Consider the following 21,635-nt stretch of genomic DNA (forward strand, 5'->3'; position numbering starts at 1 on the left):
CTTTCAAGTCTCCATGATGATATGGGCCACATGGGGATTGAAAGAACACTTGACCTTGTAAGATCGCGATTTTTTTGGCCCCGCATGTCTGTAAATGTTAAAAACAAGATTAAAACTTGCAATCGCTGCATTCGCCGGAAAGCCCTGCCAGAACGAGCTGCACCATTAGTGACCATCCAGACCAGCCGGCCACTTGAGCTCCTGTGCATGGATTTTCTATCAGTTGAACCTGATAAAAGCAACACTAAAAACATCCTTGTCCTCACAGACCATTTCACAAAGTATGCTATGGCCTTTCCAACAGCCAATCAAAAAGCAAAGACTATCGCAAAATGTCTGTGGGAGAATTTTATTGTGCATTATGGGTTTCCAGAACGCCTGCATACAGACCAAGGGCCTGATTTTGAGTCTCACCTCATCAAAGAGCTCTGCAACATTGCTGGCATTAAAAAGTCGCACACCACGCCATACCATCCTCGTGGGAACCCTGTTGAACGGTTCAATAGAACTTTGCTCAGCATGTTGGGTACATTGGAGCCAGAGCAGAAAACTAGGTGGAAAGAGTACGTCAAACCACTTGTGCATGCGTACAATTGCACCCGAAATGAGGTCACAGGCTTTACTCCATATGAGTTGATGTTCGGTCGCTGCCCAAGACTTCCTGTTGACATTGCCTTTAACTTGCCTGTCAAAAGTCCCTCAGCTCAATCACATTCTCAGTATGTGCAGAATCTGCGTTCTCGGCTGAAGGAAAGTTTCCAGTTAGTTTCCAAAAATGCAGAAAAGATAGCAAGAAGAAACAAGATTCGTTTTGATCAAAGAGTGAAACCAGCCCATCTTGAAGAAGGTGATCGGGTATTGGTGAGAAATGTGAGGTTCAGAGGCAAGCATAAACTGGAGGATAAATGGGAGACAAATGTTTATGTGGTGGTTGGTAGTATGGGTGATCTTCCTGTGTATGTTGTAAGACCAGAAGCGGATCCCACTGGAGGGACCCGAACTCTGCACCGTGACCTTCTTCTCCCTTGTGGATTTCTTCCCCAGATTGAAGAAGTTGATCAGCCAATTTCTACACCTACTTGTAGACCTCATACCCGCAGTCTCCAGGAACCAACAGAGGACCTGGAAGAGAGCCTGGATGAGGAAGATGAGTGGAGTGTGCCTCGGTTCTCAGTTTTGTCACCTGTGAAGGTCAGTGTTGAGGGAACAATCCCTACCCAGCCCATGAGCAGGGTTACAGAAACTGAAACAGAGATGCGGATTCCTTCACCTGATGGCGAGTCGTCTCTACTGTCGGATGCTATGGATCCACCATCGGACCAGGAAAACGTTTCTTCAGGAGATGATCAGATGGACCCTAAAGATCTACTTGAACCTGAGCTGAGTCCCCCTGAGGAAAATTTGGAGTCTCATGGCCCGGTAGAGACGTTACTTAATTCAACCACATCCTCATCGCATTCCGCTGAATCACCTATAGCCACTCGTGAGGTTACTGGAGAATTAGAAGCTGAACAGCCAATTCGTCGATCTAGTCGACAGCCAAAACCAGTCCAGCGTCTGCAGTATTCTGCTTTAGGCAAACCACTAGCTTCTGTAGTGAAAACCCTTTTGCATAGTATAGCAACTGCTTATGATGAGATGTTTATTGAACCTGCATCTGCTCCCATATATTCTAATATCCAGGTGGTATAGCATGCATCGGTGTTGCATGGATTTAAGGGGGGAGGGTGTAGCCCGGGTGTAAATTTCTAGCTTTCACCGGTTTCTCAAACTCTTCATTAAATCACGTGATAATCCTGATAATAGTGTCGCTCTCACGAGACAATGAAGCAACCAATCACTGCCCAGTTTCCAAGGTCACATGTTGTATTGCAGCCTATTGGCTGGCTATATTAATTTGAGCAGGAAGTTTGAATACTAGATGCATTGGGGGGAGCAGAGCAGAGCTGAGCTACAGGTTTGTTGAGCGTTATTCTTTATATTCTTCACCTTATTTTATTCTATATAAAAATCGTCTAACTATAATGGCGCCATAGGAGCCGATTACCACCAGACCAGCCAGGAGAGATGTCAGTTGTATGTAGAGCAACCGGCGGATCTGGTGAGTGTTTGACGTAGCGGTTAGCAATATGCTTGGTTGTGTGGGGTTGAGTGAACCCACGCTGGGTTGAATAATGAAGTTTTAATGTCTCTAAATAGGATATTGATTGGATTGATAATGAACTTGATATTTATTGAATATAGATTTGTGTACACATCAGAATGATTGAAGTGGATTTCAAAGTTTATTGGTCCTGTTTATTTGTACAGGCCAGAAGATGGCGAGCTAAATGTCCAGGCCTAGAGCCATAAGAAAAAGATTGCACTACGTGTGTGAAGACTTCCGCTCTCCTGCCAGGATGGTAGGAGGCTCCTTGTAGCCTGAGAACTCTTTCTGTCTCATCTTGATTTCGGATTTCCCACCTGGGACCTAAACCACATCAAGTCAAGCACCTTACCCAGAGTCAGCCTGTCTTGGGATTTGATTACCCCAGCTTGGGGTCAAAGGACTGAAGGGTGTGGGGCTTGGTCAACTGTGGGGATTAATTTACTTTGGTTTTGTTTGTTTATTTTCTTTCCTAGTATTGCGCATGTTTTGTTTTTTGTATGGCCTTTTAAATGTCTGTTTTTCTTGTTGGATTTATATGTGTTGTTGTCTTTCACCGTCAATATAACACACTGGCACACTGCAAATCTTCAGACTCCGTGTCTCCTTCATGAGTCGAATGCTAGTCTTCTGAGAAACCAGCCCAATTGATCCATTTATTCATATGGCATTCTTTAAATATACTACAAGTGTGTCATTTTTTTTACTTACTGATTTTTTTTTTTTTACTCATCTGTTTTGTTGGTTTCATTGTTTTACTTAAAAAGGTTTACATGTTTCTGGTACTCCTGTATATCTGATGCAAAAACAACAGCGATGAACGACAAACCGCTTCTTTTGGCCCAGAACAGAAAACAACCTGTTCTTAAACATCTTTGAAATATTTAATCTTATGCTCTATTCTTGAAAGTTTTTTTTTAATATTTGTTTTGTACTCCAATGAATTTTATGTTTAATTGTCTGCACATTTCAATATTTTTTTTGTATATTGTCCACTAGTGTGGTTCTTCGTCAGGTCTCCTAAAAATGCATTTTAGAAGGACTTCTTAGCAGTAAAATAATAAGGAAAAGTTAAACAAGTCTTCGGCTTGCTGTGCATCCCTACCTGTTCCCGCGGGTGATGATGACGCCGTTCTCAGTGGAGAACGCGTCGGACGGCAGACCCTGGATATTCCAGTTTCTCACCACTGTTGGTTTGGACAGAAACACAGAAAAATTGAATCCCGGGGTACAGTGGATCCCTGATTCCAGAACCTGAGCCGAGAACACGAACAGGAAGCGAGAGAGAGAGAAATCACGTTTATTCTTTGGTGAATTAGTGGAAAAGCTGTTGAGGTCTCGTGTTAAAGTTGAGTGTTGCTTTGACCTCTTTCATCCAGATGCTGAGCAGCTTGTCTCTGTAATTGGACAGGAAGGGCCCCATGTAGGACAGGAAGGACGCAGCGAGCAGGCAGTCTCCAACAAGGTATCCCATGTTTTTCTCAAGACCCTGCAGCACACCCACTGATCATGACAGAGTTCTCCCGTGTCTGAATGTTGGTTTTATAACAAACTTAGTTTAAAAGTAGCACCAAAGCCAGACAGCAAACTGAAAGGGCTAGGATAAAACACCAAGCTCTACCTTTGTGAATGAATGAAACTAACAGATTGCTCTCATCTGCACTCACACTTCATGGCAAGTATTCTTTTGAGTTTCACATAAGTGTAGATATATTTCGCTTAACTTGAGAGTGAGATAAAAAAGATGGATGGGTCTTTTTATTCAGTGTATGTAAACGTCTTGTGTCAACTGTACGTCTGTCTAACACTGTGCTTAAATGGCTCAAACTTATGAGTGCCTACGGGTGAAATGGTTAGACAGCAGCTTTTTACGACCCCAGCAGTCGGCTGAAATATGCATCCACATCCCAATCTGCCTCTTGCACTTAAACATCTCGAAATGTAAGGCTTACAGTCACTCTCTCGTCCCATCGGACCCTTTCCCCAGCCAGTCCTGTCACCAGTTTGTCGGCTCGGTCCAGTTTCAACTCCATCTCCTGAGATTTGACTCTCAAACTCTCCTTCATAGCCAGCTTCTCGGCGTGTTGCTTTTGCAGCGCATTCAGCTTATCCGCCACCTGCGCCCACCCGAAAACACCGATTGTAGCATCACTTTGAAACGTGCAAGAAGAAAGCCACCGTTATTTGTACCTCTTGTAGTTTTTTCATAGCGTCGTCCAGAGCAGCTTCTTTTTCTGCTAAAGCCGCCATTGCAGTGTTCAGCAATGCCCGCTTTGGTTCAACCTCCCGGAATATGCGTCCGTACACCTGGAGAGTTCATTTTGATGTGTGATGATTGGTTGACTTATTACTCTGCCATAGCGATAAACCGCTCTGTGCCTGGTGTTCTGTGAGGATAAACACCCTCTTACCTCCATGGCTCGGACCCACATGCAGAGGGACTTGGCAGCCAGTGACACTTTGCCAATGATCTCTGGCTGGAAGTCCACCTGCCTACAGTACTGGCCGATCCTCTTCAGAACACGGTCCGTTATATTATCCTTGTCGTAGTTGACCAATGTTTTGATGAAGTTGGGCTCACCTGCCAGAAACAGTTTAAGGTCACTATGCGTGCCGTCCAAAGTACATTTACAGACCTCCAGAGAGAAATGCAATAAAACAAAACTTTCATTGCACACTTAAATATTGTAAACCTTTTAACCCCTTTGTGCCTAATTATAGTTTTATGCAAATTACTATTTTTGCTCTCAAAAAATGAATGTAAATAAAAGTACAGTTTTGATATCAATACAGCATATAGGATACTTATAAATGGAGGTATTTAGTGTGGAAAACAGCCATGTCTGCACTAATTCTGACCACTAGATGGCAGCAAAATGCTTCTAATGTTATCCTTGGTGTGTGTTGAATATGCATCAACAGGCATTAGTGGCATTTCAGGGCCAATTCACCACAATAGCCTGCTAGGGGTTAATTTGGGTGGATTTAATCAGTGGGGGGAAAAAAATCTACTTTTTATATATATATATATTTGTAGTATTCTGGCTGCATATATTTCACAGTCTGGGAACTTTTTCACTCAATGACAAAATAAACTTGGAAAACGAGACTTGTATTCTAATAGTTCTGAGTTTTTCTGTTCAGTAGTTCATTATTTTCAGCTTTTTAAACAAACATATACTACTTTGGTAATGCGGGACTCATTTCCAAACATGTCAGCTGTTGTTTTCTCTCACCAAGCTGCCTTTTGGCTTCAGCCCAGGTCGGCTCTTTGCCAAGAAGGGTCATGACAGCTTGCATGACGGTCTCCACCAGCACTGGAGGACGGCCGTAAGACTTGATCTCCGTCATGTCCTTCTTGTTTAGAGATTCCAGGGCCTGAGAGTAAGGGATGAAAAACGAGCGGCAGTGAAAGAAGAAACAAAGTCAAAGCTGTAAATGTGACGGGAGACAAACGGCCACCTTCAGGGCCTCTTCGAGAGCAGGCATGGCTTTGTCCAGCTCCCTTTGTGCAGTCTGAGCCATGGCTTTACACTGTAGCTCCTCTGCTCGAATCCTCTCGCTTTTCTCACTCACCATCTGAACAAAACAGAGCCGATGACTTCATCCATTTCGTTTTGTTTCTTTTTTTACATAGTCACTGACACATCCTCATCACACGTACCTTCTGCTGTTCATCAGCCTCCCCCTTTTGCTTCAAAATGACAGCCAGGTACTGGTCACACTGCCTCTGGAACTCCACCAGTTCCTCCTTGGCCTCCTCCAGCTCCACAGTCATGGCCTCTACTTTCTCCCGGGTGTCGTTGATTTTGAAAAGGCCGTTTCGCAGTTTGCTCACCTGCTCCCCCAACTCACCTCGCTTCTCCCCCAACAGTCTGGAGAGAAACAAACAGAAAATACTTGCAATCTCTCCCCATGAGTCCTTCACTCATGGGGGATTACGTTTCGGATTAATAAAAATTAGAAGGTACAATTATGGATAAAAAAACAACAATAAAGCAACCAAGAACATTGCACAACGTAGATGTTTGTTTGTTGATATTTGTCTCTGCTTTCTTGTGGTCCCACCAGAAGATTTCAGTCAGTTTGGGGTCTGGACTTTTTACTTAATCAGCAGCATCTGGCGACTGACATGTTTTCTTTCTAGATAATCTTGTGGATGCAAATGGGTGCAATTAGTGTTTATCATAACTGTATGCATAATGTACACACTCAAAAGGCACATTTATGATCCATATGAGAATCAGATAGCCGAGTCATTTGGTGTTTAGCGTGGACAGACAAGTGAGAGTGCGGAGTAGCTGCGTACTTTTTATATCCAGACACCAGCTCCAAGTAGTTGGTGGGTGTTACATAATTATATCTCTTCAGCTCCACCTTCATCCTCTGGGAGACGTTTTCCACGGATTGGTGAGTCGTCACAAATATACTGGCGACCTTCCTGTGGATCTACAACATTCAACAGCACATATGAAGACAGCCCCAAAAGCAGATATTAACGAGAGAGAATGGAAGAGTGTGTGTTTGTATCCGTCTGTCGCTTACCCCCTCCACAGAGCCCAGATCCAGTCCATCCAGGTACCTCTCAGCCACCTCCAGCAGGGCGTCTTTGGGCCACTCGGAAAACCAGTCAATGGTGGTGCAGTTTACTATCGCTGGAAACTGCAGAATGCGGTTTCTGTCGGGAGACAGTCGTAGGTGTTTATGTAGCGACAGGGTGTGTGAAAGAGTGTTGGCTGAAGAACAGAGATGCACCGGACAGAAACAGACGACTGGGCACGGACTGGTCGCCGGTCAGTCAGAAACTCAAACAATCGGATCTGAAAATTACCGGGAAGCCAATAACGACACTCCTGACTTTTACTGAAGGAAGAAAATGCAAGGCGAAAATACGTACGTATTTTCAGTATGTATTTAAAAGTCAGCGGAAATAGAAATGATGTCAGCGGCTGTTTAAAAAGGAAACGTTACACTTCTATGACACGTTGAGACGTGTTTGTACGTCAACCAGGCGGTGACAGAACTGAAGACTTCAGCAGAACATGAAGGCTGAATGTAACGACGCCAGCTTTCCGCACATAAATTTCTCCACATTGTGGCAATAAAGGGTTATATGTTTTTCTAGTTAATTCCAATTGAGTTTTCTCCATTTTTTCATAAAAAAGATCCCTTGACAAAAATACTGAAATCAGTTGTTTTAATATCAATTAAAATCTCGGTAGCAATCTCAGTCACAACGTTGCTGTAATTAACAAAGATTTGCAACAGGAAAAGCAACTAACTTGTCAAATTAACCAGTTGTCATCAGCTTTTTCAGAAATCCATAAATACTAGGAGTAGAATCACAACGAAACAAAACAGGTTTACTTTATTCTACTTAGCTGGTTGTATTCTATTTTGTTAAGATTTTAAACTATCATTGACATCTTTTTAAGAAAACACATTTTTTAAAATAGCTTCCCATTCTCTGATCGCATTTAAAAATAAATAAATAAATAAAACCAACATAAAAGCCAGTTGTTGAATTGGTGTTTTAGTTTTAAATAGCATGAAAAAAATTTTTTTTTACTCACTCAGAGTTGTCAGATCACATCTCTGCCTGTCATTTACCAAGAAAAAATGCATTATACCCCTTTTTTTCATCCACAAAACTACATTTAGTTGAGGGGTTAATAACATAGGCAAGCTGTTACTAGAATGCCACACAAGCTTCAAACAAACCAACGCTGGCCCTTCCCATGGTGAGGGGAAGCAAAGTGTGCTGTGTGGTACAACAGGTCACACAGAGAGTGGTGATTAGCCGTGGCAATGTGAAAGTGCCAGAGCTGCCAGTCCAATTAGCAGCAGCATGTGTGGCCATCGTCCTGTGGGCCACAAACGCCACGGGGGGAAGAAGTGTTTTTTTTTCTACGAACAGTGGCGTTTGCCGTAACAACAAGTCTCCTCACTGCAAAAATCACTCCTGAGAGTTTATTTGCTCCCGTCGACTCAAAGCTGCTCTGTGTTCTCTCTGCGTTTCCGACCACCGTATCAAAACAAGACAAAATAATCATCGCTGAGATGCTTTGTCTTTGACTGAATTCCAAGTACTCTTGTGATTGCTTGGGAAACATTTTAAATCATTATTTTGTCTCTTAGTTGGTTCTTAATTCTGACTTTAATGCAGATGGGCACCGAGGCGCAATCTGCTTCAATGACGGATGTGAAATGTGCAGAAGGAGAAATAACCTTCTGGAGGAACGGATCAGAATTTCTAAGTGGCTGACAGGTCGCTACGTGCTGAGCCTCTTCTGTAGCTTCCTACACATTTTTATTGTGAAATTTTAACAGTTTTAAACGAATGTCTAAAATGATTAATCGTATAGAAAGAAATCAAGAAAGAAAAAGAAAAAAAGAAAGGGTTAAAGAGAAAAAAAGGAAGAAGTTGAGGAATGAAAAAGAACAGAGGGAGTGAAGGAAGGAATGGAAGAAAGAAAAGAGATGGAAAGGAAGGAAAGGAGGAAGGAACCGTGAATATTACAGAGAAATGAAAAAAGAAATTAAAGAAGGAAGAAACATACAAAAGGAGTGAAGGAAGGATGGGAGGAAGGAAATAAAACATGAGGCAGGCAGGAAGTAAGGAATAGAAAAGAAAGGGAAGGATGGAGAATAAAACAAAAACAGAAGGAAGTGGACCATTTCCATCATACTTGTTGTGAATGGAGGTTACTTGGACATAACTTTGATTTCTTGTTTTCACCCATTATTACCTCAAAACAGACATGCTGTGAACGCATTCCCAGCCATTCATCAGACTCACCTGAAGGGTTCTCCCACTGGGCTCATGCAGAGAACGATATGCAGGTTGTTCCTGACTCGTTCGATCAGGTAGCTGAACAGCGAGTCAGGCGTCTCCACCACGTTGTCTTTCTTGGCATACTCTGACAGGGCGTTGCACACCTACGAAAAAAAACAAAACAAACACCACAGCTGATTAATATGAGGCATACAGTCAGCTGACTCAACGTACACTGAGATGTGTTGTGTTGAAATCGTTAGTGAAATTGACAGATGCTAGAGGGACAAGAGGGAAGTCGAGAAGACAACACAGACCTCTACAAACTCGTCCGGCTTGTAGAGGTTGGGGACCTCTCCAGAGCTCAGGATGTTGTTGATGTCCTCCAGGAAGGATTCGTCGGCAATCTGCGTGTCATTGAAGAGAAACACTGTGGGCTTGTTATCCACCCCAGCTAAACGGTAGAGCTTCTTGATGTCTGAAATTAAACACAGACACAGAGGACGCCTTCACTATTCAAATATTTTTCAGTACCTCAAATATCTGTGCGTGTATTTAGCGACGGTTTTTGACATACGGGCAGTTTCCCAGGGCGGCATAAGGGAGGGGGTAACTTAAACACGCTATGCTATGATAAGCAGCTAATGAGGAGTTGGCCTTTCTGTATGTTGAGGTGGAAGGAGAGGCTTGTTGATTAAATAACCACCACTGGAAGGTAAAGTTGTTGGCTTGGTCTTACCTTCTCTGAACTCTTGCTTGCGGTATTGTTTGGTCACTTCCACCTGGAACACCTCGTATTCACAGATGAAGGCTGCCAGCTTAGAGAGGCTCTGTCTGCCGGAGCCCCCGATACCAACGAGGAGCATGTTGCCTCTCGGCTGGCTGATCACACGTACAACACGGGTGACTGTGGAGGAAAGAGGCTGTGGATCCATCAAGGCTTCCAACTAGTTCACATGTTGACAACCAGGATTGTGGAAAGCTCAGACGTTGCGAGTCGTGTTTTCAGACGTACTGTGTTCGATGGCGTCTCTGAACAGCACCAGGTCCATGTGAACAACTCCGGGTGCATGGTTGTAATCAATAAGCTGGGTTTCCATGAACTTCTTCAGATTCTTCATATCCACAATGTCTTCATATCCACCAACGCTACCCATAAAATCACCTGATCAGCAAAAAAAAAAAAAAGACGTTGTAAACATCCTTCATAATCCTACCTTCGCTATAATGTGAATTGAACGTGTAATAAAGTTATTTTGGGTGGTATTTGTGACGAAGATACCAAATAAGGGTGACTGTTTGGTCGGACAGATGCCGTGGAAAGTGAGATTGAAGAGGGAGGCCAGTTTTTCCTCCAGGAGAGTTATGAATGTATTTGCGTCAGTTTGGTTTACGAGTCGATCCGAGAACACCCTGAAAGCAAACACTGAATGAAATTCTTTTGTACACACACGTTAAGAAGATTGCATTAGTGGATGGCAAACATTGAATTTAATACCATTACTTTTTTATTCTTTTTTTTTTTCTGAGCACCAAATTGCGGTCACATTAAATAACGTTCTATATGTAAATGAACATCTGCTGCAATCCTTGAGAACAAAGTTTAGCCACTTCAAGCAGAAAAAGAGTTGCCAATATTTCCCCAGAAGGACAGAACCTGGGCATGTTGGTACACAAGCATCTGCTTCCACTTAATCTTCACTCTCCCCCTTCTGACATTTTATGTGCATCCCATGTGTTGACATTTAATTATGTAAGTTGCCTTTTTACTGGAAATATGAGAAATGGAGTCATGGTTGCTTCTTGTAAACAAAACAAAAAACAAAAACAAAAAAATGGACTGAGCACTCCTGCTTTCCCAAAAAGCAGGGCAAGATTTTGGAAAATGTGTGGAGAAAAGGATGATCTTCTAAATACTCAGGACCATATTTACCATATTTAAACTGGAGTAAAAAGTTGGGAAAAAGTGTCACACATGCCAAGCTTTCAGAACAGGTTCGAGACAAGATTTGGAATAATTTGAGTCTTGTTTTGATAAATGTACGGAGGGATTCTCAGAGGACTGGGAACAAAAACAAAACAAAACAAGCCATTGTGATGTGATGAGAGAAACGTTCAGGACAAACTGACAAGGAATAGTAGAAAATAATCATTATGCAACCTTTTAATCCCAGAAAGCTAAAGTTTCCTGCACATAAGTATAAAAATGTGTCAATTTTTGAAGAAAATAGTGTTACAACAAATCAAAAAAGGTTCATTAAAGTTTTGTTGGCAAAAACGGGTGTGGGGTGTGTGTGTGCGTGTGTAATTTTCACAACATAAAAACCTGTAAAAGCTGTTTGAATCAATTTCAATAGGATTTTGTGATTACTTTTGTTATTAATCACTGATTGTGTGGTGCTACTTTAAAAATATTTGCTAGAAATTTTACATTTTTTTCCTCTCATTTAACCACTTCCAAAATTTAAAGATAGAATTTTAAAAAATATATTTTTTATTCTGCTGTATAAAATCAAAAATCGAGCCATCTTAAATGGCTACTCGCCATGTCAATCACGGACTGTAACTTGACATCAAGTAAAGTTGAGGTAGCAAAGTGGTAAAAGTAAAAAATACTGCCACCTGCAGGTGAGAAATAGAAGTCACTTACTTAAACCTGATGTTTTTGTCGAAAATCTGCATTAATTGCATCAATGCACAATTATGCATTAGCGCAAATAAATATGGGGCTCTATAGATTTTGCATAATTTTAGACAACTGCAGAATTGTGAAAAACTGGAGGGATTAATAGATAAATGAACTAACTTATATGGAGATACTTTTTTTTTATTTGTACGAGTTTAACTTACGACAGCCTTGAGAGATGTTCAGTTTACCTGAAGCACTCGTGGATCCACAGTCTGATGATGTCACTCTGAGTATCTTGGAACTCCGGGTGAGCTCTAAGCATACCCTGAAAAACCTAGAGATAAAAACAGATATTTTAGAAGGACAATCCTGAAAACCCTGTGTGAATCAGTTTCCGGCCCGTTCTGTGTGTGTACCTTTGAGATATCTCTGAGGTTGAAGAGGTAGTGTATCTTGGCTGGAGTGGGAAGAAAGGACGCTGTGACAGAGTTGTACAGTTCTAAAGTGGCCTGAGTTATAGAGTCTCCAATAGGCTTCACCTCCTCCCTAAAGACCTGTAGCTTCTGGTTGAGCATGGTGCTGAAGATGCTCTTGATCTGGGACTCCTGCATGCAGAGATGTCAAAAATAAAAATCGCTAAAGGAACAAAAGAAAAAGAAAAAAACCTGGCAAGAACTATTTGCAGCACTTAGCGGAAGTGCTAGGCTAATGTTAGCATGTTTCCTTACTGTTTTGATGCGACTTGTTGATTATTCTGCTTGTAACATATATTAGTGCAATTCCAGTTAAATGTTAACAGACCAGACTGATGTAAAAAGTTTTATTATGGTTTGTAAACTTTGTCATAAATGTTAACATTTATTGACTAGTATTTATTTTGGCTGCCATCTGCTTTATCTCTCTTATACAAACAGCAGTCTGTCTGGTACAACTAAACACAAAGCAATGGCCAATACCTCTCTTACTTGGTGAAAATCAGTGTAGAAGTTCAAAAACACTTGGATTAATGGTAAAATCCCAGATACCTTAAGCCAAATACACAAAATTTTTTACAAATGTTATGATATCCCCAATTTGTTGAATTTAAACATTGAAATTGTATGGTGTTTTTAATAGACTGTCTGCATCTTCTAATATGTCAGAATCTGATATTGTCATATTTCCTTTACCGTGATCAAACAAAATTGTAATGAAATAATATTTAACATATAATTGTTGGTATTATGAAAGCAGAAAAAAAACACATTGTACAGTGGTTTGCTAATCTCTTTGAGAACACAACTCAACTCTTTATTTGTATATGGAGACAAGTAGAACTTACACTTGGAAAGGTCATATTGATGAGGTTGAAATTACTTTGAAATCGAGCAGAGATCTGAGTCCTCCCTCCACCAGGAGGTCCCATGGACGCCAGCAAGAACATGTCCTGACACCGATAAACTGAGAATTAGACGTCCGTCAAGAACATCAATGAAATAACACCCGAAGCCCCAACGTACTGGACCGCAGACCTCCGCTCCACCTTCCTCGACAGATCACTTCTCACCTTGACATACTTCAGTGTCTGCTTCTGGCGGTCGTACCAGAAGCCGTAGTCGATCCAAAAGCGCAGCAGCTCCAGTGGCGGCTGGGAGCCAAACGTGTCGTGGGCCGGCATGTTCAGGTCGTCCAGAAAACACAGCATGTGCTTCCCGCCTATCGGGTAAAACATGCCTTTGGTTCTCTTCTCTGTTCGGCTCTCTATGATGGCCTGGATGTTGTTGGAGGATATCTGGGTACAAAATAAACAAAAGATTACAAGCTGTTGTTAGTCAGTCTTCTTCAGAAGTGAATACCTAAAATTAAGAAATCCCACATGGCACTGATTTCTACAGAGTAGCTGCTGACTAGCCGTTTTTTGACAATCTGTTGGATGTTTGCAAAGGTCAGTAGAATAAAAATGTTATATATATATATATATATATATATCAGATTTGTTTATTTGTTACATTTAAAAAATAGTTCATGCTTAGTTTGTGATTACTGTATTTTCCGCACTATAAGGCACACCTAAAAACCTTCAATTTCCTCAAAAGCCGACAGTGCGTCTTATAATCCGGTGCGCCTTATATATGGACCGATATTGAGCCATAACAGGTCTAGCAACTACGGTAAGCAGCCGCCGACTTCATTTTCCCCCGTAGAAGAAGAAGTGCGCGGTGCATGCTGGGATAGTTGTCAGAACGCTGGTTTGTTAATAAAGTTTGATAATACATTTAAAGCCAGGGGGATGGATGGGGGGGGCTGGAGGGGCAGGGGAAGAGAGACAGAGACTGCGGCGGCAGCGTGTCGGTTGATCTGTGTTACCCAGAAAGCAGTTGGGCACAATATCGCAACGCCATGAGTGAAACAATGACTGGGGCAGCCTACTATATAAAGCTCGGGGACCACTTCTTTACAAATGTGGATGTGTAATAATAGAGTACGGAACAAATTGGCAACCCAAACTGAAGTGTCTATTCTATGCGCCTTATAACGCGGTACGCCTTATATATGAAATAAGTTTTAAAATATGCCATTCACTGAAGGTACGCCTAATAATCCGGTGCGCCTTATAGTGCGGAAAATACGGTAAGTATGTTAAAAATCAAAACAGCTTCCTGAGACAACAGTTTTGGTGATTTTAGTTTTTAACATTTTCTTGGCAGTACATTTGAGCTGACAGTTTTGACCCACGTGATGCAAAGCTTGGACATCCCTGTCTTAGATCAACAAAAATTTGTGAGTTAGAATGACCTAGTCAAAGTCCAAACCTAAATACAACCGTGGCAGAAGATTTGCAACTGTAATTTCAGAAGAAAAAAAAAAAAGCTTTTATCCGTGACAAAATGTAAAGGTCCAGGTTGTGTAAATGAAAAATAAAATGTAAAATAAAGCAGATGTGCTCTGTTAGAATCTCTTCTGTCCAGGCGAGCTGCCAGTGAAAACAGCTGGCGGTGACAGTGATGGACGTGACAGGAGGGCTGTAAGAGTGCATGATAATAACTGTAATAGCCGTAAAGGTGTGTGATGGTTATGAGTACCCCTCATCATTGCAGCCCTTCATCAGAGCCGTCTGGTAATAACCGTGCCCACTGGTGGGACCTTGGCACAATGTATGACTTTTACTGAAATTGTGATGTTGCTGAGATGGAGAGTATTAACATCTATCTGGCAGGATGCAGGCGGATGCACTCATGCACACCGAAACATGCAGGAGCATGGGTAATATCTGTCATCAGTCATTTTTAAAGCCTCTCGCTTTGCAGGTGAAGGTGGATCAGCTTTCTGTGTGATGTGGCACTCACACATACACACGCACACACACCTCACACACAGGTGTTACAAATCACCCCGATAATGTGCGGGTTAGGGTAGGAGCGTTGAGGATAAATTAGCATTTGAATTAAATCTAAAAACTTATTTGAAACAATATTTAAAAAAAAAAAAAAAACACCGACCTGGGCAGACATGTTGATAGTGAGAGCAGTCCACCTTTTGCCTAGGCCCTGCAGGACGTTCTGGGCCACAGAGGTTTTTCCAGTGCCAACCGGTCCAGTGAGCAACACCGGGTGCTGTTTCAAAACCAGAGCCTGAACCAGCAAGTTATAGCGAACTGTGTCCACTGTAGGAACTATAATCTTATAGAATGGAGCGCTGCAGAGAGGACGAATGGAAGCCCTTAATTATTAAAGGAAGCAGAGTGTAGGAAACAAAGAGGGAGCAGCAAGATACTTACTTATTATCATAGCGCCAGCCCTTGGGAAGCTGCTCTTCAAAAGGCACCCAGGATTTAGTTTTCGGGTCCACGTAGAACTCATAAATTGTGTCCTAAAAGAGTTCATATTGAAAGAGTTATAGGTGTGAGGACATCACAAAATGACCTGTTGTCTCTCAGGCTCCAAGACTGGCTTCCCGCAAGCTTCTTTTTAAAGACATTTTATGATGTACAGAAAAGTTTAGACCCATGTGTAGAAGTAGATGATATTTGTTCATGCAGGTCCGTTTACTGCCCGGTATCAGAACAAATAAAAAAGTTGCTGGAGGGAGCAATGGATGCATTGTATTATTACACACTTTTATATCTCAGAGCAGAAAACGGACAGGTCCTGGCCAACAAACTCTTGAAAGGTGTAAGCATCTTTAAATTTAACAACATATTTAGCAACAGCTAAAACATGACACGTGTTTTTGAACCATAAATGAAGCTTAAATCACAACTTTGTGACCCAAAACTCGACTCCTCACGAGACCTTGACGGGGAAGGTGATGTCTATGGATCGTATGAAGTTGTCCACTTTCTTCCGTCCGTCCTCGTCTACGGAGGCGCAGATGGACCAGATGAGGCTGAAGGTGAACCAGAGCTCCACCACCCTCTCCAGGTTCTCCTTATCTGAAGGATTCACCTGAAAAATAAAAGAAACTTTTAACACTTCTTTACAAATGCCAGAGTGTTATTCACAACCCGACAACAAGACAGGCGTACCCCGTTGCTGGGTGTGGCCAGAGCGTCGTAGAGCCGGCAGAGAGACGCGACGCCGTTGAGCTCGTTTATGGGGATCAACTCTTTGCAGTTGGCCTTCTTAAACTTCAAAGTGATCTCCAGAAATTTATCGAAGGAAGTTTTCAAATGCACCATTTCAGCCTGAAAAAAGAATTTAAAAAAAGAAAAGAAAAAAAAACGATTATCAGGTCAGAAAAGGGCTTAATAATTAAATAGATTTTCAAAGTCCTGTGTTAGACGTTAAAGGAAGATTAAAGTGGTACTGGGTTGCGCTTTTCCAGCCAGGACTGAACGAATGGCTTCCATCCAAGATCAACGTAGTCGTTGTAGACCATTCCGCAGCGGGACACGGTGGCCGGAGAGGCCATCGCCAGGTTCTCCACTTCAAACAGAAGAGACACCTTGGACAAAATAAATACCACAAATATTTCTGTGTGCCGTCTCAAACGGTGTCCATTTGTCTGAAGAAAAACACGTAATTCACGTAAATATATGTAAACTTCTGATTTTAAAGGCCGTAATAATTTAATCAACTGTGGCATTTAGAAATAGAAATCCTTTTGGTAATTCTAACTGACACAAAATAAGAGAAGATTAGTTTTATTTAACTTCAAACAGCGAGGAAACAAGGTAAACGTCTGCATTTGTCCACTGATGCTCTCACCTGCTCGGGCATTGAGATTCTCTCTCCGTTTATGAGAGTGAGCACCTTGTTGTCGTCCATGACAGAGTTCATACTCTCAATCCACAGGGTGTCCACGGGCCCATCGAACAGGATCCACTTCTCATCAGGCGTCTCCTCTTAGGTGGACAAACACAGTGTGGCAGACAATGAAGCTACCTGCGGCAAACAACTTGTTGGACTTTGGTCAACTGCAAGCTAAGATTGGTGGGTTGAGCTAAAGTGATTAATGTTTTAGGAGCAGCGCAGATAACTTTTTATTCAGCGGTGTCCATCACCGCCCTTTAGCTTAATGTGCTAAGCAAAAAAATAAATAAAAAATACAATTTCATGGTGGAAAATGCAAGAAAATCATTTAGGAAATAACTGCTGTGTGACAATGCTCATAAGACGTTTTAGTTCCAATAAGACCCAGAAGATGGAGAAGAAAAGCATTCTGCCAACATGTTTTTTTTCTGTGAGGGGATTTTTGTTGATCAAAAATTACAAAGACAGTACATGAAGGGTCAGCGAATCACCAACATTAATAAATGATAAATTAATCAACCTTGAGAGCAGCTGCTGAGCGGCACATTTTCCCAGCGAAAGCTTCAAAGCAGCTGTTTGCACTGAATCACAAAGATCTTTTCTGATTATTTGAGCTACATCTGTTGCACCTGTGGCCATGAATCTTTACACATTCGGTCTTCCATCTGATGTCACGACTACAAAAACGCTCTCCCATTCAACAAATGGCCTCTGCCATATTGTACACTGATCCAGTTCAGCTGGAGTTTAGAGGCGAGATCTGGGTGTTCATTCATTATGTATTCTGTATAAACATGGTGGGTGGGTGTGTGGGTGTGCGTGTTGGGGGGTGGGGAGTATTTTTCTGATAGATGTACCTGCACAGGCTGTTCTCATGAGGGAGGACAGCACTCCGTCGGACCACTCGTTAGTAGAAAGGTCGTTTTCTCCGTACAGCTCCCCGAGACTCATCGACTTTGGATTCAGGGGATAGATCTGTGGAGAATTGGAAAACAACAATAAACCTGCACAAGTTAAGATTAATACTAACTATCAGCTTCACACTCTAAAATAAAATAAAAACATCAGAATCAGTGATATCGGCCAAGGTTGTGCGCACAAACAAGAGATTTGACATTGGTTTTCAGGCCTAACACTAAGGAAAATGAATAACACTAATTATCCCTTCATCATTTGTAGTAATTTAAGCATTTTGCTGGTGTTCAGCAGTTAAATTAATTTTCTATGGTGAGACCTAATTATTATTTTAGCTGATCACTCTTACAGAAGCATGCTTTACAGTAAACAAACTAGCTATAAAGCAAATGACAAATTACACTCTATACATTTGCAAATGTATTTGCAGACTGCTGGTCTAAAACCGGACCAGACTCTGGCAGAGGGGGTTGATGCTTTATGTGATTAAACACTTATCAGTTCCTGTGTGTTCACAATATTTTTAAATGTCCTTTAAATCGGCAGAACTATGGTTTGGCATTTTAACAACAAAACCACCAAGCAGTGGTAATAAAAAAAAAAAGAAGACATTTTTCTGTGCTAGCCGCTTAGATTTTATCTTGATAAGGATGAGTGTTTTTTATTGTCCATACATTTCAAGATTTCAGTGTGTTCATTTTTTCACTTATGCCTATTTGTTTTGGCGGGGTGGGGGGGGGAAATCTGTGAATATTACATGTTTATGTTAGTCTCATAATCTGCAGGTTTCTACTCGAGACTCTGCTCCTCTCTTCTAAGTCATAAAATTAAATCTGTGTTAAGACCTTATTAATTTACGACCGAGAATATGCAAATACTGAAAACGTACTTGAACCATCTGAAAGTCGGGTTCTCCTTTCTGGTTCAGAGCTGTGAGGGACAGCTGCAGGATCTTCCAGGTGATAGTCTTGGCGCTGCCCGTCTTGCCAACCAGCATGGAGGAGTGCCGGGAGTTTTTGGTCTCGTAGAGTTGAATGACTTTAGTCACTGTAAAAGGAGTGACCTGCAAACCAAACCGCCGTACTTCCGTCTCGATAGCTTCCTTCAACTACAGTCAAAGAAAATCATATTTTTCCAATCACTTAATGCACCCCAGGCTTTAACAGGCTGCACTGGCAACACTCTTCTATGGTGACACCATTACTGAGTGAAGAACACAAAAAGTTAGTTGTTTTTTGCAACATTTAGGTCCAGTGAAGAAAGACTAAGATTTTCAGCAGATAACAGAAAGGCTGAACATTTTATTAAGTTGTTGTTAAATCCATTTCAGCTCTTAAATGTTTACAAGAGAACATGCTGAAATATGAAGTTTAGGCAACTAATTGGGAATCTTAGAGTAAAGGTAAGTTTAAATGGACAAACACAACACAAAGAGGTAAGGGCATCTTAAAATGTCAACTTCTGATCACATCAGAAAAACCTGACTGTTAAAATAGTGTGACTTGTTATCTTTTTATACTGTAGTCCTCGAAAATAAATTGGCCAAACATTGTATCAGCAGGTCCAGGGTTGATAAATAAAGCTGATCACAAGTGAACCTCAAAATTCTGAAACAAATGCATTTCTCATATTTCTTTAGATAGACTAGCGTTAAAGTGAACTGCATACCATGCCGTATTCTATAACAGGTGTCTCCACAGCAGGGAACAAGTCCTGGACGATGCCATTAAACAGTGGAAGATCTGCAGAGGTCAGTTTAGCAATATTCATGTCCTTCATGGCCATCAGAAGAATCTGAGGACAGACATGCAAAGAGTCATCCACTGTATTTCTGCTTTATTACTTTGCTTAAACATCCTCATCTTTCCAGTTTGCATGAATCCATCATTTGCGACAACCTGGGCACAAGGTTTCAGAAAGAGACTTACTTCTTCATCTGCAATGTTGGGGGATTGGCGCCGTTTCTTCCCGGCGTAGCGAAGCAAAGAGGTGAGAGCGCGGAGACCAAAATCATAATGATCCTGTTTGGAGAGCTGCTGCACTGCCAGGTAGTAGAGTGTGAATACCTTCTTAGCCAGGAGCTAATAGACACAAATAATAGAGACATTAAATAACATGGTAAGTCTGTCTTGTGTGGAAAAGAAGATAATTTATTTTACAAGCAGTTAATCTGCTTTGTTCACTTCATTGAAGCTTCTTTTGCATGCAGACCCTCTGAGGTATTCACAGTTTAATTTGCCTACATATCATCTAAACTAAAGAAAATGTTTTAAATGAGTTTGCATCATGAACACATTGTACAAGATATTATCTTCTTTAATAAATGTGCTTCATTAGTCGGTGTAGTCTCCATATTACTTTTCAACATTTCCTCACATTACAACCACTAATTTTATTGCATCTTATGTGATAGATAATATAGTTGTAGTGCATAATTGTGAAGTGGGAGGAAAATGAAACATGGTTTTCCAAAACTTTTAGCACATAAACATCTGAAAACAATAAGTTATCTATAGAATGATAACTCCAAAGGAAATCCTAGACAACTTATCACTTTTCTGGTTTTATACATAGGATTCAACTGTGTGTTATTTAGTCTTAGCATAAATCCAGCCAAGACTAAATAACTAGCTTATGAAGAGCAATAACATAGCAAAAAAACCACCTTATCCTAGTGCCAAAACGTTAAATCGGAAAACAACTTAAGCTAATTTATTTTCTAAATTTAACTAATTTGTTTTCAGAATTGTATGGTCAGTGGAAATGCAGTTAATGTAGCCACTGTAACCTGACACAGAACGAAAGTCGCCTTCTGAACCTAGTGGGTTTGTTTGTGCTGGCAGGACACAAATAGTGCTATTTACTTTGCTAATGAGACGCTAGAGATCGTACAAAAGACGGGCAAAAACGAAGTTGAAATGGTGTTTAACACAATTTCCCTACACTTTTTAGAATCACATAAGTACAGTACCTTGCAGTTGTCGAAGCCTTCTCCAAACAGCAGGATTTCAGCGATCAGAGTAGAGTCCGGCACCACCATGGAGATGGGTCTGAACATGGACTTCAGGTTGTCAGGAAGCTCAGTGCGACCAGCATACCCTAAAAACGGCAAAGAAGTAAAAAGTTTTTACTCCTCTGCTAGGTAGAGAAGTCTCAAACAAGTACAATCCCGACTGTTCTGTTGACCTACCGGGATTCATGGTGATGAAGATGCCACACGTTGGGACCAGACGGATATTATGCCCTTCAAACTGGAACCGAGCCTTCCCAGCTGAGAGGGCAGACAGGATGGAAAGAATCTGCTGGGCGACCACTGACAGCACCTCGATGTTGATGCGGTTGAACTCGTCGAAGCATCCCCACGCACCCGTCTGCTCAGAGCCAATGGAAACAAAGCTTACTTCCCCCACTACAATCTCAACTTATGACAAAACTACGACTTACGAGCGGATTTTTAAATTTCCCTGACCTGAGCCAGGCCGGAGAACATGCGACCCATTGATTTGTAATCCAGTCCTTCAGAGCAGTTCACGACAATGACGTACATGCCCAGGGATTTGCCCAAGTCCTTGACGGTCTCCGTCTTCCCTGTGCCGGCTGGGCCTTTCGGAGAGCCGCCCCGGTGGAGATGGAGAGCCGTGGTCAGAGTCATGTAACACCTGGACACGGTCAAACACTGACATTTACAACACAAGACACACAGAGAAGCTCCACAGAACACAAAACAGGAGAAGTGCAACCTGCTGGGATGTCAAAATTTAAGCACGAGACTATTTTGTCTGTTTCATGTTGCATCATTGCATCATAACAATGAAAGTGATGATAGCTTAAAATAGGAAAAATCCTTAAACAATCATCTCTCTGAGGTTATGCATAAATATTTAATTTAAGACACCAATCTAACTGCAAGCCTTCCTAGGCTCATTCTAGCCGATAATG

The 21,635-nt window shown here is 41.6% G+C and overlaps 1 protein-coding gene and 1 long non-coding RNA gene across 2 annotated transcripts in view; one reads left to right on the top strand and one right to left on the bottom strand.

Moving 5' to 3' along the window:
* Positions 1-21,635, bottom strand: part of dnah2 (dynein, axonemal, heavy chain 2) — a 67,954-nt gene that overhangs the window by 22,968 nt on the left and 23,351 nt on the right. Inside the window, exons 36-67 of the mRNA XM_008435561.2 lie at positions 21,166-21,355; positions 20,887-21,067; positions 20,668-20,795; positions 19,625-19,777; positions 19,365-19,490; positions 18,586-18,804; positions 17,639-17,756; positions 16,737-16,873; positions 16,336-16,473; positions 16,055-16,213; positions 15,822-15,974; positions 15,308-15,399; positions 15,030-15,225; positions 13,097-13,321; positions 12,872-12,976; positions 11,967-12,155; positions 11,799-11,884; positions 10,204-10,334; positions 9,937-10,086; positions 9,661-9,828; positions 9,239-9,399; positions 8,946-9,085; positions 6,692-6,824; positions 6,456-6,595; positions 5,811-6,021; positions 5,609-5,725; positions 5,383-5,524; positions 4,558-4,727; positions 4,337-4,453; positions 4,099-4,263; positions 3,513-3,635; positions 3,252-3,400 (exon numbers count right to left, since the gene is read on the bottom strand). Of these exons, the coding sequence (XP_008433783.1) occupies positions 3,252-3,400; positions 3,513-3,635; positions 4,099-4,263; positions 4,337-4,453; positions 4,558-4,727; positions 5,383-5,524; positions 5,609-5,725; positions 5,811-6,021; positions 6,456-6,595; positions 6,692-6,824; positions 8,946-9,085; positions 9,239-9,399; positions 9,661-9,828; positions 9,937-10,086; positions 10,204-10,334; positions 11,799-11,884; positions 11,967-12,155; positions 12,872-12,976; positions 13,097-13,321; positions 15,030-15,225; positions 15,308-15,399; positions 15,822-15,974; positions 16,055-16,213; positions 16,336-16,473; positions 16,737-16,873; positions 17,639-17,756; positions 18,586-18,804; positions 19,365-19,490; positions 19,625-19,777; positions 20,668-20,795; positions 20,887-21,067; positions 21,166-21,355 (4,812 nt within the window). The remainder of the gene's footprint in view (positions 1-3,251; positions 3,401-3,512; positions 3,636-4,098; positions 4,264-4,336; positions 4,454-4,557; positions 4,728-5,382; positions 5,525-5,608; positions 5,726-5,810; positions 6,022-6,455; positions 6,596-6,691; positions 6,825-8,945; positions 9,086-9,238; positions 9,400-9,660; positions 9,829-9,936; positions 10,087-10,203; positions 10,335-11,798; positions 11,885-11,966; positions 12,156-12,871; positions 12,977-13,096; positions 13,322-15,029; positions 15,226-15,307; positions 15,400-15,821; positions 15,975-16,054; positions 16,214-16,335; positions 16,474-16,736; positions 16,874-17,638; positions 17,757-18,585; positions 18,805-19,364; positions 19,491-19,624; positions 19,778-20,667; positions 20,796-20,886; positions 21,068-21,165; positions 21,356-21,635) is intronic.
* LOC145548933 (uncharacterized) lies at positions 117-2,679 on the top strand. The gene is made up of 2 exons (XR_014084879.1): positions 117-2,101; positions 2,311-2,679. It is a non-coding gene; the product is annotated as an uncharacterized LOC145548933 (long non-coding RNA).

Source organism: Poecilia reticulata, chromosome 18 (assembly GCF_904066995.2).
Source record: "Poecilia reticulata chromosome 18, P_reticulata-male-v2, whole genome shotgun sequence".
NCBI classification, from domain to species: Eukaryota; Metazoa; Chordata; class Actinopteri; order Cyprinodontiformes; family Poeciliidae; genus Poecilia; species Poecilia reticulata.